Consider the following 19,315-nt stretch of genomic DNA (forward strand, 5'->3'; position numbering starts at 1 on the left):
TAAAGGAGTAAGAAAATTTAAATAGTGGTTGACTTTTATTTTTCTATTATTTTAAAAATTTTTTTTTTTTCATTATTAATATATAAAAACAATAATTATTTCTTGATAATTTACTTATAACATTAATTTCCTATTTTTATATGCAAAATGATTTTTTCTCCTTGAAAATATCTGTCATAATTTTGAGATTTAGGAATAACTCTCTCTCTTCCAAGTTCCCACATGCTTTTTTTTTTTTTTTTGGTTATGTCATATAAGTTTTCTTATAATAATAAATAGATTAAAAAATTTGTTATTAAAACTTAATATTTTTTCCCCCTAAAATAGAGAAAGAATTATCCATAAAAATTAGAAAAAAAACACAGAATAACACAAAAATAGGCCATTACCATCCCATCTTCCCCTTTTTTCTCTTTCTGTATTCCATTCTTCTGATCTCAGGAAAAAAATTAGCTCATTTCAGCTCAAGAACAAACTCCCACCTCCGATTTTGTTCGGATTTATTCATCAGATTCAAATTTTTGTTATTTGGGGTTGATTAATTCATTCGTTTCATACAGAGATTATTTTTTCAATTTTTTTTTGCACACACAGATGTGTGTGTGTTTATGAAGAAATTGATATAAAAGGTTGTAGACGTTTCGGTTTATTATAGAAGCCATAGCTCGGTTTGGGTTTTTGGGAGGAGGTGAGAGAATCCAATACATTGGTCTCGAAAGGGACCGTTAACGGTAAGATCCTCAAAATTTCTGTTTTGGTGGATCTGATGGTGAAAAGAGCGAATTTGGACGGTTTAAGCATTAACCAGAATTGGAAAAGAGGTTAAGAATCTTCAAATTGGTATTGTGGTGGATCTGGTGGTGAAAAAGAGCATTTCTTGATTGTTTTAAGATTGCCCCACTGCGTAGAATCAAGGGAGAGATAGTCGGTGCTGTCCCTTATTTTAGGTAGCTTTTTGTTTAGCTTCGTTTGGAGTTGCGGTGAATTGGGGATAGGGGTGGTGATTGGATTAGAGAAGTTAGTTGGGGTGGAGAAGGGAGGAAGATGCAGCTGCACTTCTCACCTAGCATGAGAAGTATAACAATATCAAATAGCAATGGAGGGCTAGGTGATTTGATGAAGATCAAGGTCGCATCTCGCCAATTCTCTTACCGAAAACTCTTTCACACCATACTCTTCCTCGCTTTCTTGCTGCCATTTATCTTCATTCTCACTGCTCTTGTTACCCTTGAAGGTGTCAACAAATGCTCCTCATTTGGTACTTAATCTTTTTCCCTCCATTTACCTTTATTGCATTGTTAGCTAGATCTTTAATATTTTTCCTCTGTTTTGTTTTCCTTTATTGTAATGTTAATTAGATCATGTTCTGCTTCTCCATTGTTGAAAATTGTTGCTTGAGGTGGAAACTTTCGTGTTTCATTATTATTAGGTAGCTTTTTATGTGTAGACTTGTAAATGCACCAGTTAAGCAACACTATGGTGATAGAGGGTACGTACCAAAAGGGACAAGATAGACCTAAAATTACATGAAGGGTAGTTGTCCGAGAAAAGCTATAATCTCTAGCAACCAATGCAAAAGTAGCTAAAACTAGAACATAATGTAACTATGAAAGCAAATGATCCATATGGGTGATACCAATTAGTTGGGATTACGGTTTAGTTGCACTTACATTAAGTTTGGGTAGGAATTAGTGTGGGATTTAGAGAACCCATGATTTTCTTTAGACAAATTACTCGACAATATTTGATTAAATGAGGCGCAAATATAACACAATATATAGAGGATTCTTTTCCTTGACGAATTAGCTTGGACTTGAGCCTTGAGGTATAGTTGAGTGGTCAGACCAATAAAAAAAGGAAGGTATAGTGGGCTGATCAGTTGATTATTAGGTTGCCTGGATTTTGTCACAGTTCAATAGGTATTAAATCATTTCCCTCTCACTGGTAATGTGGTAGGAGTGGTTTTATTTCTTAGTTTGTTGAGTGTTATCTGATTTACTAAAGCAGTGTTGATTATTTCTATTTACCCTATCGAAGTATTTCAGTTTGATGACAAATATCCCATAGAAAGGAAAAGAGGGAGAATGTGATATGAGTTGAAGTACTGAGTATCTGTGTGCATTTGGGTGGGGGGCTTAGTGCTGTGTCACGTATTTTGTTCTAAGGTATCTGGTAAGTGAGATTTTAGATATTGCTTCTTGCATGTGTGACAAATTCTCCTATGTATACACCGTCAGTAATTGTGGTTTGTTATCTAGGTTTTTGTGCTATTTTGAATCACAAGTTTCTTCAGTTCACAATTTCATATCACATCATTCAATTGCTTTGGGATATTTCGAAATGTTGTTTCTCTGTTCCAAAGAAATGACATAAGAAGCTTTTGCTGGACAGACTGTTTTGGTTTTTGGACCCCAGCCTTAAAATACCAGTGTGTCTACAGGTGCTGTTTGAATTTGGTCTTGTTGTTGGATCTAGTTATGATGCTTGTGCTTGCTGCTTCTCTCTTAATTCAGTTCCAGAAAGGGTGCTAGTTTTCATTTTCTTTATGATTGTCCTGAGAAACCATAACCTCATTTCCTTCACATTGATCTTCAGATTGTTTAGGCAGACGATTGGGACCAAAGCTCCTTGGGCGATCTGATGGTTCAGGGGTAAAACAAACTTCCATCTACATTTTTGTTGCTGGTTTCATGTCCTAGTTTTCAAATCTTGTTGAGTGTTTGAGTTGAATGCCTTTCCTTTTTTTTTTTTGGACAATTTTAAGTGGAATACTTTCCTTAGCCCAAGCCTTTACATTTTTTGTTTCAGCAGAAGCTTGTTAAGGATTTTGTTAAGATCCTCAATCAAGTGAACTCTGAGGAAGTGCCTGCTGGCTTGAAGCTCCCAGAGTCATATAGTCAACTGGTTTCTGAAGTAAAAAACAACAAGCACAGCACAAAAGAATTTGCTTTGATGTTGAAGGGAATGGTATGTGCATATAATTGATCTCTCTCTTTATTTGCGTACCATTTATTTCTAGGTGCATTAATTCTGCATTTTCATTTTGCTTTATTGTTTCTATTGCCTTTTGTTTTGGGCAGGGACAAATACAGAAATATATGAATAATGGAATGAAATGCATGAGATTGGGTCATTAATAGCAAAGAACCCTTCTTCCTGTCATACATAGCCTGTTTGTTCTAGGATACCAATACTTTTTCTTCTCCTCTGAATGTTATCCTACTGTTGAAGATTTTGTTGCACGTTTCATTGTGATGTTTGCTATGCAACGAACTAGGTGCTGCAGTTATTTGTTTGATATAACGTAACTTATCAAAAACCCAAGAAAATAAAGTTTGGTATAAGTTGCTTGGCCTTGGGTGTGGGTGTCTGATACAGGTGCGGATCCTTCATGATCTAAATTTTAAGATTTGGGGGGTACGGATATGGGTGTGGGGATTCGGCTAAAAATAATTCAAGTATCAAACTTACAAGGTATTCCAAGGAGAAAATATTGATCAAGAGGAGAACCATAGAAGGAGATAAAAGGAAAATGTGTAACATAGACATTTTTCTATATAAAAGCTATTCCATTTTCTTCAATTTCACCTTAGCTTTAGTTTTGATTACATAAATCATTGTATCTGTCCCGGGTTTCTCCGTCGATTTTGGTAAAAGTACCCAAAATTGGTTGACCACAACCAGTACAGATCTCACACCCATTTCGTGTCGACACGGGTAGGGCATTGAAAGTGAAGAGTCTGAGCAACATTATCTACCCCATAGTTGTGGTTCTTTTAATGCCTATGCGTGCATTCAGATTTATGTATATGTTCGGATGATCTATATATAGCCCTTATTAAACTTTTCTTTACACTATTTTGCAGATGGAGAGATCTGAAAGGGAGATCAGGGAATCAAAATTTGCTGAGTTAACGAATAAACATTTTGCAGCAAGTGCAGTTCCAAAAGGCATTCATTGTCTTTCACTGCGTTTGACTGATGAATACTCGACCAATGCTCATGCACGCAAACAGTTGCCTTCACCAGAACTACTCCCTTTGCTTTCCGACAACTCATTGCACCATTTTGTACTGTCAACTGATAACATCCTAGCTGCGTCAGTTGTCGTCAGTTCTGGCGTGCAGTCATCTCTAAAACCTGAAAAGATTGTTTTCCATGTCATCACTGATAAGAAAACATATGCAGGCATGCATTCATGGTTTGCTCTGAATCCGGTCTCTCCTGCTATTGTGGAAGTTAAAGGTATTCATCAGTTTGACTGGTTGACAAGAGAAAATGTTCCCGTGCTCGAAGCAGTTGAGAGCCATTATGGGATTCGGAAATACTACCATGGAAATCATATTGCAGGTGCCAATCTCAGTGATATTACTCCACGCTCTTTTGCCTCAAAATTGCAGGCCAGAAGTCCAAAATACATATCCTTGCTAAATCATATCCGCGTATATTTACCAGAGGTAACACGTTGTCATACGTCATAAATTGTCTTCTGTTGCTCTAACTTATAATTTGGAAGGATGAAATCGTCAGGTCAAAAAGGTTTGACAAGAGAGGGATAAAGGACAAGGTTGGTTATTCAAGTCGCTAACAGAGCAAAAGTGGGAAGGGCCGCTGTTGAGCTCCTGCGTAGGGGTACGGAGGGGAGGGTGTTTTATACCTTATCAAAACAAAAGGCAAACAAATGAAAAGGAAAAAGTGATAAATGAATACCACTAGTTTTAAATTTTTAATCATAACCTCTCAGGAATACAATTCCAGGATAAATCTAGAGACAATGATAATTCTAATTCCGCACTGTATAGATATGTATGTTCTCTTACCGGTACAAGTTTGAGATTTTGTGTTGTATTTTGCAGCTCTTCCCGAACCTTGATAAAGTGGTTTTCTTAGACGATGATATTGTAATTCAGCGTGACCTATCCCCCTTGTGGGACATTGATCTGAATGGTAAGGTGAATGGAGCTGTTGAGACCTGTAAAGGTGAAGATAGGTGGGTGATGTCTAAGCGATTCAGAAATTACTTCAATTTTTCTCATCCTCTCATTGCAAAGAATTTGAACCCCGATGAGTGTGCATGGGCTTATGGGATGAATATCTTTGACTTGCGTGCATGGAGAAAGACAAGTATAAGAGATAGTTATCATTCATGGCTTAAAGAGGTAATCACATCTTCATTATTTCTTAACCTAATCTTTAAATATATGAATTTTCTAAATTCCACAAGATCATTATTTTTTGGTCTCAAGAGCTGGAGATTACTTTTTTTTTAATCTTTCAAAAGCTGCAGTTCTTCCTGTATTCCTGCTTATGTCTTCATATTACTTGTCTTCTTTTGTGGCTCATTTAACTTTTTTCTAGTGACACATTCATCTAGGAGACACAAGTACGTCCTAGTTCAGCATTTTTGCTTGTTATATGAGATAAGCTTTGCGATCTTGGTTTTCTGTTTGACACTTCACAGATATTGTGACTAAGAAATTTGAAGGTTCTAGAGGTCTGTATTGTCTACTTTTGTGTCCGTTCTTCTATAAACAAGGTATTAGCGTGGCATGGAATCTCTGCTTTACCTATTATTGCCCAATGGGATTGGTGTACATTAGATGTTGGGTGACTAAATTGTGTTGTATTATGCCACTCAAGGATTTATCTATTATTTCAGTTCTGAAAACATTTGAATAATTTGATCTACTTATAATTGCAATTCAACTTGAAATCATGCAATCTAGTCTTCAGCGTTTTCTCAATTTGGTGAATGGAAATAATCTTTTGGTTGGCATTCTGAAGCTTTTTGATCATTGTAGAATCTGAAGTCAAACTTGACAATGTGGAAACTTGGAACACTGCCTCCTGCTTTGATTGCATTCAAAGGTCATGTTCATCCTATTGACCCATTGTGGCACATGCTTGGCTTGGGCTATCAGAATAATACCAATGTTGAGAATGTGAAGAAGGCTGCTGTCATTCATTACAATGGTCAATCGAAGCCTTGGCTTGAAATAGGCTTTGAGCATCTCCGTCCTTTTTGGACCAAGTATGTTAACAACACCAATGATTTTATTAGGAATTGCCACATATTGGAGTAGTGTATGTGTTATGCTGCAAGGACAATACGCAGGATAGAAATTCAAATGGCATAGGCTTTGCTGAATATTTGCTAGGGAACTTAAAATCGAATTGAGAAGGAGATTCTGATACTTAACAGAATTGGCTGGGATATATTCAGGTATGGGATGTGCTACTTTGACTCACTTCTATGAAGAGTACCTGCGACACTAGCATGGATATGAGATTCATTCTTTCCATCTGTAAAATAAAAATTTGTTGCCTAGCTTGTTGATGTGACAAAGTACACATTATATTTGCACTTTAGGTGGATGTAGCATACGTCTACTAATTAGAAGGCAATATTGGGGAGTGGCACAAATTGTGCACTGTTACCATCAGTGATACAAAATTGGGACATCCTGAGAAGAAATGCTAGGATGGTGGTGCTCACTTATGGCTATCCATTAGTTCCGTTAGAGGTTGAGATGATTCTTTTAACTTCATTTCATTTTTTTCCCTAGTCAGTTTGATCGCCATCACCCTTGTTTTATTGATTAAATATCTTGTCATTTTAGACTGTAGATTATAGAAAAATTTAAGTCCCTAGTCAATGAACTGTGTAGGTTATACATATTGGTACTTTTTTGTATGATCAAGAGATATTATAGACAAGATCAGATTATTTTTTTTTATCATGTTCTTCACTCACGGACCTTTGCTTATATGTTCCATGTTTTTAGCATAAACTGGGGATGTGATTCTTTCAGAAACATTAGTTGTTTCAACTTTTACTATTATCTGTGTGTGTCACTTTCTTCATAGCATGCTCTGAAATAAAGAGTTATACAATCAACGTTAATGTATTTCATGCTTGGATGGATCAATAAGTGGGCTCGATAGATTACTTTACGAAATGATTCATGAAATCAATAGTAATGTATTCAACGTTTGGATGCATCATGTAATGGACTCAGTATGTTACCTTACTAGATGAGACTACAATATTCAAGGTTAGTTAGTCAGTTGTTAGGGCTGGGTTGTGTCATGCCCCAAACTCAAGGGGCGCAACTGGCACCTAATGCCAAAACTTAGGCTTAAGTGTCGATCCTACTGAACCATTTGCTAAAAGCTCATAATAGCCACACATAGTAAAGAAAACGAAAAAAAAATCGGCTTAAAAATAAGTCCTTGGTCGGCAAGGTCCTTGTCGATAGCTCTATAAAAAAAACAGTTACGCGAGAAATAGTCAGCTAGAACATAAGTCATCGAAGCCACCATGATATCTAGGAAAACATGAACTCTATATGGGCTATCAAAGCCGCCATTATCTCTAAATAGAAGCTGAAAATAACTATGTATCAAGACAATACACCAAACAATCATCAAACTTCAGCCAACCAGCAAACAAGACCAACATGGCTATACGACCCAACACACTAGTCTACAAGCCTCTAAGAGTAGTAAAGTTTGGTCGGGACAAGGCTCCGACCTACCAAAACTATATACAACAAAAGCCAACAAACCTATAAACTCTGACAGCTCCGGAAGCAACCTGCTGAAACTCAACTATGCTACTAAGGAGGTCTATCAAGTCATCTGTCGAGACCTGCAGGCATGAATGCAGTGCCCCAGCAATGAGGTGTCAGTACGAAATAAAGTATTGAGTATGAAAGGCAATAAACTATATGAACATGTATCATAATACATTGAAAGTAATCAAGTAGGGAAATCAAGAATACGATAAGCGTACTGACCTGCTCTTGAATCTAAACATACAAAAATAATCAAACAACAACCAAACCGAGCCCCCATAAGCTCGGAAGGTACAAACAGCAAAAAAGACCACCTACCCAGCCCCCATAAGCTCATAAGGTGTTAATTCAATCTTTATACCCGTATCATTATCCCCTTAGTCGCGTAGGCAGTCGCATGGTCCTCTTCGTCAATAATATAGCTCCGTAGGCAGCACATAGCCCTCTTAGGCAATAACATAAATCCACATGCAGTTTATAACTCTCTTAGGCATTAATACAACCTCGTAGGCAGCATATAACCCTCTTAGGAAACAACATAGCCCCGTAGACAGTTCATAGCCTTTTTAGGCATCACTATAGCCCCGTATGCAAAAATCACATACCTGCAACTAACCACAATATCCCAAGGGTAATAATAAACAACTAATAGGCTAAAGAGGAGCAATTAAGCTATAATCAATCTATACCAATAATCTCTAAGTCATGCCCAACATAGAACCACTACTAATAGAGTAAGAGTCCCAACAAATTGAGAGGGATTTAACAACTCAAGTAGCTAATCACCAACAATTTTGGGTACGAGTACATCAATAATAACAACCCTACAACGCTTGGATTCTCGAACTCTAAGAGCGAATTTCTGAAATTTGTATCTCTTCTAAGCTTTAAGGAAACATGTCAAAAAAGAGGAATAGTCTTAACATACCTTTTAATTGAAGCCTCAAAGGTATCTGTATGAAACTTGACCAACCTATCATAACACATTAATTGCTAGAATCAACAAGGCTGCGAGAACAAGCCACTGACAATTAATAAGGTGTTAATGTCACACTCATGACCAGTCAACTCCAAAGCATAAAATGAGGCCAATAATAATAATAAATGACAGCTAAATCCAACAACAATATGCTAACCATATCTCAAAGGAGTGACAATCTCCCGAGGCACTATTTCTAGGTGTACTTCACGTCATTTGATCCAACAACCTTCTTACATGACTCCGATTAGAATCAAACCAACCCCAGTTCAAAGGGTCTTTACAGAGAAACAATATCCAAGACACCACTTTGTGGCTGAAAAAGCTATAAAAATGCTACTAGACATAGGATTATGAAGGAGGATCAAAAGGGAATGATTTCCTTGAAATACCATGAGAAACAATCTGCCTCTTTGAAGTAACAAAAGTCGGAGCCAATATCAACAAGAAGTTACCACAAGTCATCGGAAACTCCAATTTTCATAACTAGAAGCTTAGAATCTCGATTCAACAAATAGATAAGTGTAGAGATCCTTACCTTACCAATATATATCCATAGCTTCTGCAAAATAGTCCATAAACATATGATATCTCGTTGTCACAACACCTATGGAATCGATGGAAAAAACTATACCAAAATGACGAGCTCGCTATGTAGAGCAACTTTGGTTAAACTTTCGAGTTGAAGGAACCAATATCCATGGAGAATTTAGGGATTTTCCTTTTGATTTTGTATGATTTTTTGTTGTGTTTTTATGAGTTAGAACGAAGTTCAAACAACTTTTATAAAGCTAAACCAACATAGGGGTTAGGGCCCCACCTTTACGTGCCTATTTGTGTAGTCTTACGAAAAGGTCATTATCTCTTTATTCTGAAGTCGTGTGGACAAACGATTTAATGCGTTGGAAACTAGACTCATAGATCTTCAATTTGGTATATGGGGGACCACTAATTCTTTACCAATCGGGAGAAAACCCACAACATATTTTATCCAAATTTTAAGAGAATTCCTTAAAGGAAAGTTACAATAACTTTTTCCGACTTCTATTTTACAACTTGCTTAACTTCAAAACTTAACATACAACCATTGTTCAATTGAAATACCTCCTAAAACATATTTCCTAACACATTGATCTCTTAGTCTTATCCCAAAAGTATGAGTTAGTCTTGCGTTCGAATGAGCGAGCTGTTTCAGGTTGGTCCAAGGATTAAATTTGGAATAAAATTTATATTATGTTTGGTAACGGTACTTGTACCATCTACCAAATGTAATATAAATTTTATCTGAGATATCCTACCTTTATTCATCCAGCTTGGGATTATTTCATCTTATCTTCCGATGAGATAAATTAGTTCAGAGATTATAATCTCAGAATAATTTAATTTGTGTTCCAAACAACCCCCTCAAGGGCTCGTTTTTAGAGTGCATTAGAAATTGAAAAAAAATATGCATATATTAGCTTTGTGTATTATTGGTACCTTATTTGTTATATTTTTTCAATCAATCTATACATTCTATTTGATATTAAGATATGTATAGCTAATACATGAATTAGAGGATTAGAAGAAGGTATGACATCAAAATTAAAGAGTCCGTGCAACTTAGACAATAGTTTCATTATCTTTTTAATTGGTTAAAAACTCATAGGATTTCAATGCATAATAATTTACAATATTTGGGCTTCTACTTTCAACAACACAAATCTAACTCAAAAGTTCAAGCTACAATTAAAACAGAAACCCATATCCTCTCTTTACAAATTAAATGATCATTTCAGCTCACCAAACTTTCTTATGGAGTTATGGGTCATAAGCCCAAGAACTTCATCCCAAAGCCCAATACTTCCCACATCAGAAAGCCCAATTACACTTGGGCTACAAGCAGCTACAGTCCAATAACCAGCTTTAATCTCATCCCTCAATTGATCTTTTTCCCATGCACAATACCCATCAAAGAACCTAAAATTGTCAACCCCAACAACATCCCTTTTCACCATTTCAGAAGCACACCCCACACTTTCTTTTGTTCCATAATACAAACCTTTCATTACTTCATCAAAAACTCCACTTTTTCCAAGCCCATCTTCACCTCCTTCATTTGGGCTTACTAAAAAAAGCCCATCTTCTAAAGGCCCACCAAAAAACAACGGCCTATTCGCAAATGTCCCCGACATGTCAAGGACAGACGATCTCATTTCCTTTATGGACATAAGTGAAGGCCTGTTCAGAATTAAGCCCATTGGTCCTATTGGGCCCATTGATAACAAGAGAACTACGGTCCGTTCAAATATGTGGACGCCTTCGAGCTTTTCGCTAGCAATGAGTATACAACCTTTTTCGGGTTCGTGAATGGTGTGGGCCCATTTGGTGCCGATTGTGACGGCCGGAGGCGGAGGAATATCGTCGACGGTGTCGGGATTGACGACGGAGGAGGGATCTTCCGACCGGGAAGCTCGTTCGCCGGCGACTAATCTTGCGCGAAATGATCGCCAGTCTGTTTCAGTGAAAGGTCTTTCTTCATCTTGAGGTGAAGGTGATGGCAATGGTGAACTTGCCTGGCAACCTACAAGTACAAAATTTTCTCAATATATGTTTACCTGATCATTTTTTATAGCTTAATTTGAAAATTACCTGAAAATTTTGTGCATACTTTGTTTGTTTCATCTTACAGTATGCTCTATAAGCCAAAATTTTTGTGATCAAAATGTTTCATACATATTTTAAAAAGCATTTAAATTCTTAATAATTATGGATTTGTGATTAGTAGTTCTTTTATATACTAGTATTTAAATATGCAATTTTTATTTTTTTAAAAAAACTTGAAAATTTTGGGAACAAGTTCACAGTGAAAATTAGATGGTTTGACCCTCGTACTTTGAATCGTGTTGATAGATAGATACCAATGGCGGAGATAGATAGGACCGAGGGGTTCGTTCGAACCTCCTTGATAGAAAATTACACTACTTATATTAGATGTTGAAATACTTTAGCTTCTTCGTGTGTGTCATTTATATTTTGACACCCTTAGTGAAAATCCTCACTCCGCTTACATTAGTGTTCATGAGGTCAATACGTACCTCATACTCTTAAAAATGTTAATGGATGTGTGTTGGATTCTCCAGAAGTAGCATATTTTTGGAAAATCTGACACGATGCGGCATCAAAAGTGATGACTCTGTGCAACTAACTTAGGAGGTCATTGAGATTTGATCTGGATCACTACTGGACTGACTCATTAGAGCCTACACGAAAGTACCTTTAAGATGCAAAAGAAAACAAGAAGCAGGGCACTTACATGTCACTGAAAAAGGATTGCCAACTTTTTTTGGCTGATGAAATTGACTAACAAATGATCTCCTCCTTGTAGAATAAGAAACTCTTGATCCTATCAAAGGGAAGAGTTTCTCTGAGAAGGGCTTTGAAGTTACAAAGCAAGCTTCCATATTGGTTTGAGAATCTCTTGCCTTAATTTGCCAAATAGTACTGCAGATTTAGAGAGATTCTTGCTATAAAACGAAACTGATCACTGTATATATATTGGATAAGTGGATATAGCAAAAAGGGATTGATGTATAAAGAGAGAATTCATTGTGTTATATATGGAGAATGTGGTTACATGTAGACCACATGAAGTTTTTGAGCTAATCCAGTACAAGTAGGATGCTTTTTCACTGTTGGCAGAGTCAAATTCCTAAAAGTATGGGCCAATGGATATGGCTTTACACATAAGCAGATAGGCCAAAAGTTATCAAGAAATTGTTTGGTTCTTATAAGTTAGAATTGGCTAAGGTTTAATCTGAAGAAATCTAGTGCACTTTATGAGTGATGTGTTGTGATTCTAGCCACAGACTGCCAGGATGACTTCTTGTTTCTTTAACCTTCTTTCTTCTGTCATTTCATTCTTTCTTTCTTTCTTAGTTTGGTATTAAGTTTTAAAAAATTCATAATACTCCTTTCATTTCAATTTATATTTCTTACTTTTTCTTTTTAGTCTGTTTCAAATTAGAAAATATCTACAAAAAAATTATGTAAGTGTCGTTTGGTGATTCAACAAGTTCCCACTCAAAGGCAAAAGCTGAATTTACAAGTTCCCCACTAAAAAAAGAATACCAAATTAAATGTTATTATTTGGTTCAAGTGCTACATTACATGGAAGCTCTAAAGCTTCTCCAATATAAACCATTACAACCTAAAAGATCAATTACACAAGCATAATGCTCTAATTCAGAAATAATCTCATAATCACAAATAAGATATCCTTCTCCACCAAACATATTGACTCTTATCACATCAAGGTGTGTGGCGGAATAGTTGAGATTCCTTCACCTCTAACTAGAAGTGTCAAGCTAGCACTTCAGGAATGGAAAACCTTTGAGTTAGGAGTGGTTTACTCCCCTTAGTGTCTTATCCAACGCAAATGGTTGAAGTAGATCAAGTATGCTAAGTCAGTGGGTTCGGAGTACCACGAGCGTCCACTATAACTTAGTGAGTTAGTAACAATTTGTGCAAATTTAATACTAAAAGTGAGGTGTTGTTTTTCTTAACAACAATTGAGCTATATACAGAGCTCAAGATACACTAACATCTACTCCCCTATGTAACATGTAGCTGTAGGTATTAGATGTATTATTCTGAACATGAATCTTCCTCAACTCTCACAAGGGTGGGTATTTGGCCATGATCAACAAAATCAATCTTGTTCAATCTAACACAACCAAGCACTTTCTCTGGCAGCTCCTCTGGCTTCTGTGCCTGTGGAATTTAGTGATTACACAATGAACATACACCATTAATAAAGCCAAAAGTAAGCCAACCATCCTCAAAACTACTAGATTCATTTCTTCTTTCTGAAAAGAAATGACAAACCTGAATTGTTAGACCAAAATCAAGTATTCCATGTCGTAAACGTTCTCTAAAAGCATCGAGTCCCTTTCTTGCTATGTAGCTGAAGCGATGAATGTCAAGATCAACTTCTAGGTAATTCGGGCCCTATAATAAGCAGAGACCATGCACATTGAGAATATTGTGGTGTTCAAACAACAGCAACAATGTTGCTAAACTGACAAACAAACTAAAGTCAGGGTATCAAAGATCCACCTGATAAAAATTGTGTTGAGGGCGGGAAAGCACAGGCTTTTCATTGTAAGCATTCAAAAGCTTCCTTTCAGTTGAACTTGTAACAATCTCATCTGGATTAACCAACCCAACCATAATCTTCAACCTCTCTCTGAAAGGAACAGTTGATTCTTTTGCAAAACCTTTCACCTTTTCCATGTCATCCTCGATGAATCTCTATCATAAAAACAAGCAGCACGTATAAAGGAAAAATAAATCGGGAAGCAAGGCAGATCAGAATAACCATATCAGCAAAAGAGTTTACCCCCAGCTACGAAGGAAGTTATTGTCCATCAATAAAATTGCAAGATGGTAAAATTAACGACCCCTACCTAACCTTTCAGCTAACCACTGTCCAAAATGGAACACAGAACTAGCATACTCTACTTTCTGCTTCTCCCCTGGTGAATACCTTCCTTAAATTTCAAGTGTAGAGGATTGAAAAAGGAAAAACAAAAGGAGAAGAAATCCGTTGATTTTGCTTCATAAAGTTGACATAAGTACCTTGATGGTGTCCTGAAACTGGGGAGAGATGTCCTCCTCAAAAGTTTCAGAAAGTTTGAAATATACTACAAGGCTCAAGCCTTCTCCATCAGCATCACCAACAAACATCGGAGCAGGATAAGTGGGCAGCTGTCAAAGAAGAACAACTATATTAGTATATCAAATAAAAATAAAAATTACTTTGTTTAGTTGGAAGAGACTGCTCTTATACCTGAATGTTAACAATTAGTAAAGGCGGTATTCTTCCATCTCCTTTTATAGAAGGAAGCTCAATATGTTGTGCTATATGATTGATCTTTCTTGGGCAAGCAAATAAGTCGACCCCAATTGGAGTATAAGGAGACACATTAGTCGCAGGGGCTTTCCTCTTATCTCTGCAGATTAAATGGAAAAATTGTAAAGAAACAGGTTTAAAATCCATATAGAAGTCCTACAACTGTAATTAAAATGTAGGTTGAGAGCGTACTTGAAATAACTATCACCACGGAGCTTAAAGTTTGAAGGCTCAATCTTTGACCAACTTCCTGCGATAGACTTTTCTTCTGTGGAACGGGGAATTAAAAGCCCAGCCCTGGGGCGGCGAAGAAACTTTCTCGAAGAACCTACAAGAATACTACTATGTTTAATGCATTACTAACTAGCCATGGGATTAGCTTTTCAACCTTCCATTTTTTGCACTCTAGAATTGGAAATCTAAACCTGAAGGTGCATCATGATCTCAGCAAGATTTTGCTAGTAGTTAGATTCGAAAATAATGAGAATAAAAATGTGATTCTCAAATTGGACTCGACTTATGCTGAAAGTAAAGTAGAGAAATGAGGCAAGGTACTCACAAAATTCATTTTCTTCCCCATCAACAGATGTCCTCTTCATAGAAAGTCTTATAATAGTCGACTTCTTTACTTGAGAATGTGGAGCTGAGTTTGGTCCATTTATGATTTTGTCATTGAAACTCAAGGTATTTACCAGCTTCGGTAAAACAGACTTGAAAACAGTTTCCTGAGTTTTCTCCTGCATCTGAAGTATCTCCTTTTTTACACTTTTAAAGCTTGCATATGCACGATCCAAGTTCTTCTTTTTGGTACCAAAATCTTCACCCTTCCCCATGGATGGACGTTCATAGTCCTGAGCAATTACAACTGCAGGTCCATTTGGATCCTCAACTCCATCTTTGCTCAAGCCATCTATCTTGAGATATTTCTCATGGTATTCTTTGTACTTGTGTTTACTATCCATAAAGCATGATGAAGTTTCATACTGAACTACTTGTCCATTTGAAATGTTGGGGAAAATATCTAGAAGGAATAGAATGAAAATATCATAACTTTGTTCAAGAATGATGGTCTTCTGAATCCATAGATAGACAAAGTCATCAATTATAAGCACAACAACAAAGAAACTGTTGATCATTACCTCCATGAACACTACTAAAGTCATCATCTGAGTCGGACTCAAAAATGCTGTGCGAGTCAAACCATGCTTCTTCTTGGCAAAGAACTGTAAGAATGTAAATCTCTTATCATTTTCAAAGCTTACAGTTCAAGAATTTTTCATTATCCATAGCCTAATCACACAAAACTCCATTTGCTAAGATGTTAGAATGCATATTTGTTTCCTTCTTGTGAACAGAAAAGGCACCAGAATTAACATAACCACAATAAAAGGTAAAGAAAGTGTCATAATACAAAACTTGTAGCAGGATTATACTCTTTAAGCCTATGCTGCTCGGACTCTCCAAAAAAGTTGTCAAACCTGTGTCAGATTCTCCAAAAATACACTTTTGAAGAGTCCATTGAGCATTGAGCATAGACATCAAAATATAAGGTTCAAAATAGAAAAAAGAGAGTTTACCGTTGCCATCTATTTGATTATGCTGCCACTGCAACTGAGTAAGATGAAATGTGGAATTGGAGACCTCAGATGTTCTGCAGGTTGTTGTAGTTGTATGAACAAACTCACTAACAGCGATGTCTGTCACCCGTGCATCGCTGTTTCTTTTCCTGGTTCCTATTATACCTGAGTTTGAATTCTTTCTATTGTATTTTCTGTGGCGACGAGGGTGTTTCTTCCTTGCCCTGATTGTGGTTGCTGGAGTTGATACACAACCACCCATTTCTACGACTCAAATCACAAATCCGTCTGCTAATTGCTGATGTACCATACAAAGATGCAAATTCCTATTGGAACTCACGAAATTAAGTATACCTGGACGTGAACAAGAGAAACTTGAAATCTCTGAATATACAATTCCATACAACAACATACCCAGTGAAATCCCACAAAGTGGGGTCTGGGAGGGTATAGTGTACGCAGCCCTTTCCCTACCTGATAGAGGTAGGTAGAGAGGTTGTTTCTGAAAGACCCTCGCCTCAAGTGAAGCAAATCAAAGTAATAATTGAAAGAAAAAATGATAATAAAGAAAACATTATAACTACTGGAAAGCAGTGCAAAACATACATGTGCCAATTGACAATAAGAACTAAGCAAGAATCAGTCCAACGTCTACGTCAAGCAGAAGTTACAATCACATGAACTACAAAGATGTCACTTGTAAATGACTTGAAATTTGATCTATTACATTATCTGTATTCGTGATTACTGGAATACAAAAAGCTTACCTTAAAAGAGTACTAACATCTGGAACTATTAGTACAATCTACAAATTGTTCTTGATTTAGAGTTCTCAAAATCTTATATACTAGAATAAAACTCAGAAAGACGAGACAAAAGCTGTTTTTAACAGGCTTAAAAGCAGTGAACCTCAAAAAACAGATGTAATACAAGAATATTACTGACAAAAGAAAAAGCAAAAAAGAACACAAAGATGGCTAAGTGCAAACTGCAAAGAAACTAATGAAACAAACTTTAATAATTTCATGTGATTACACATAAGAAAAAGCAAATAAATTGGAGACAACTGAAAAGGTGTTCAACATATAAATGTAATAAACTGCTTTTTCTCCCATTTTTTATTTTTATATTTTCCTTGTCCTGTCTTTTGAAATTGTTAATGATGAAAAAGGATGGAATGAAGATGACCTTGTATTCACTTTCAGAGACTGAATCAGACAAAACAATTGTCAGATTAGGCATAAGAGAGAATGAAGCAAAAAATGGGTCCACATTAAAATCATAACACAAAACAAAACAAAAGAATAACAACACCAAAGTTGTTGTTAGAAACAGAAAAAAATAAAATAAAAAGCAATAAAATTAACAATGCAATTGCTTAAAAAAGCAGAAAAAGCCAAAATATGAAGAATGACAACAACAACAACAATATAGCCGAGAGAAGGATAAAATGTACGCAAATCTTTATTAGTATCTCATGATATAGAAACGTTGTTTTCAAAAAACTCTAAGATATAGAAATGTTGTTTTCAAAAAACTCTAAGATATAGAAATGTTGTTTTCAAAAAACTCTCAAACTCAAATGCAGCTATAAAATATCAAGAATGAAAACAGCAAGAAAAAAAAAACTCACAATACAACAAGCTACTAATCAACAGGTCAAGAAATACCTAGGAAGATGGAATGAATACGTTACCAGAAGTTCAAAAAGAAATGTAAAATCTCGTTCTTTGAGCAAATAAAAAAAATTAATCAACCATGAAAGTTCAAAAAAATTAATTCCAACCCCCAACTCTAAAGTAAATAATTAATAACGAAGCACCAACAACAATAACTACGTCTCAATCCCAAACAAGTTATACCCGCAACACAAAAATGGGACATCAATTGTAAATTCTGGTAAATACCCACCATCAATATATACATAAAGTTCATACCTTTTTGTTTTTTGAGTGAAGAAAACACCATTAACAATAATAATAAATGAATGTAGGTCTCCCTCTCTGTGAAAAAAAAAAGAGAAAAATTTCAAGAAACAGAGAGAGAGAGGGGAGGAGGAGAAACTAGAAAGAGCAAATGGGTCCAAACGGGTCGGATCCAAGCTCTTTAAAAAAAATCTTTTTGAAGCAGTTGTTTCTATATTTGGGATTTGTTTTCTGGATATTTATTTTTTCTATTTTTATGTATAGGATTTGACACAGAGAAAAAACAGAGAATTGAGAGGAAGAAGAAGAGGGATAAGAAGGTAATTTGACGTAAGTCTGAGAGTGCGTGCGAGCGTTTATTTATTGATATTTATAGTATTTTATTAAATTAAAAAAAGGTGCGTCTGGTTGTCTTCAAAACAAAATCATTATTACAAGCCTCCGTCCATTTCTCTGCCCCACCAAACAGTGTCGAGGTATTATTACGGTAATTAATTTCTTTATTTAAAAAAAATATACTCCGTAGAGTATCAATTATCTTTGTCGTTACCATGGAAGGATATGGTCTAGTGAATGAAGTTGTTTTTTTTTTTTAATTAGAAGTCTTGAATTTGAGTTTTGAATGTGAAAAAAATCTTTGATAGAAAATGTTTGTCCTGAATGACACCCTATGCGGTGCAAATTCAAAACAAAATCTTTTATCTTTTATTGTTGAAAAAAGGAAGAAAAAAAGACTTCATTTATTGCAATAATATCCACAAATTTGAAACTACTTAAGCACACCAACGTATTTGTACACGTATTATTTATTATATTTTGTATAAAATATAAGTTTTTATAATTTCTTAATTTATATATACATTTTTAGTTATGAATATCTTTAAATTGTAAATCAAATATCATATTAATTTTACATTTAAATAATTTGTCTTCTAACCAATTAGTAAATATGGAGTATTACTTGTGCAGAAATTAATATATGTCTAACTCACCGCCAAACAACTAACATTTTCTTGGCTGGGATTAATAACGTCAACTTTTGGTTTTCCTAACGGCACTTGACATTCTTTCGGTCTAGAGTTCGTTCCTATGACGAAACGAATTGCTCTCTCAGTTTTAATTTATTTAACTATTTTTATTCTATATTAAGGAATTTTTTTAAAATTTTTTTTGATAATTTGAATTTTTTATATGATATATTATTAAAAACTTAAAACATAATTGCATATATGCTACATATTTTTATTTGACAATTTGCAAAATTTTAGAAGTCTTTTTTTTCTTTTCTTTTTAGTACTCCAATTAAAATAGTACAAAAAACAAATGGACGAAGAGAGTAATTGAAGTTAATTATAGCAAATTGC

At 35.5% G+C, this 19,315-nt stretch overlaps 3 protein-coding genes across 4 annotated transcripts; 1 reads left to right on the top strand and 2 right to left on the bottom strand.

Moving 5' to 3' along the window:
• Positions 1-392: 392 nt before the first annotated feature.
• Positions 393-6,735, top strand: LOC125847061 (probable galacturonosyltransferase 13). 2 transcript variants are annotated; one of them, XM_049526764.1, is made up of 6 exons: positions 393-1,258; positions 2,596-2,651; positions 2,809-2,967; positions 3,867-4,457; positions 4,857-5,159; positions 5,802-6,735. In XM_049526764.1, the coding sequence occupies exons 1-6, from the start codon at positions 1,045-1,047 to the stop codon at positions 6,081-6,083; spliced, it is 1,605 nt and encodes a 534-aa protein (XP_049382721.1). In that variant the 5' UTR covers positions 393-1,044; the 3' UTR covers positions 6,084-6,735. The 2 variants fall into 2 exon arrangements, with proteins under 2 accessions (XP_049382721.1, XP_049382722.1); XM_049526765.1 differs by having other exon boundaries at positions 395-1,258; positions 2,812-2,967.
• A 3,442-nt stretch (positions 6,736-10,177) lies between these two features.
• Positions 10,178-12,179, bottom strand: LOC125847073 (uncharacterized). The gene is made up of 2 exons (XM_049526781.1): positions 11,852-12,179; positions 10,178-11,119 (listed from the first exon to the last, which is right to left on the bottom strand). The coding sequence occupies exons 1-2, from the start codon at positions 11,997-11,999 to the stop codon at positions 10,326-10,328; spliced, it is 942 nt and encodes a 313-aa protein (XP_049382738.1). The 5' UTR covers positions 12,000-12,179; the 3' UTR covers positions 10,178-10,325.
• A 492-nt stretch (positions 12,180-12,671) lies between these two features.
• On the bottom strand, positions 12,672-18,095 carry LOC125847059 (uncharacterized). Its single transcript, XM_049526762.1, has 10 exons — positions 17,964-18,095; positions 16,027-16,380; positions 15,589-15,672; positions 15,009-15,470; positions 14,642-14,777; positions 14,387-14,549; positions 14,176-14,304; positions 13,654-13,848; positions 13,423-13,545; positions 12,672-13,308 (listed from the first exon to the last, which is right to left on the bottom strand). Exons 2-10 carry the CDS (start codon positions 16,286-16,288, stop codon positions 13,183-13,185), a joined length of 1,680 nt encoding a protein of 559 aa, XP_049382719.1. The 5' UTR covers positions 16,289-16,380; positions 17,964-18,095; the 3' UTR covers positions 12,672-13,182.
• Positions 18,096-19,315: the final 1,220 nt, after the last annotated feature.

This window comes from Solanum stenotomum, chromosome 12 (genome assembly GCF_019186545.1).
Source record: "Solanum stenotomum isolate F172 chromosome 12, ASM1918654v1, whole genome shotgun sequence".
In the NCBI taxonomy this organism is placed as follows: Eukaryota; Viridiplantae; Streptophyta; class Magnoliopsida; order Solanales; family Solanaceae; genus Solanum; species Solanum stenotomum.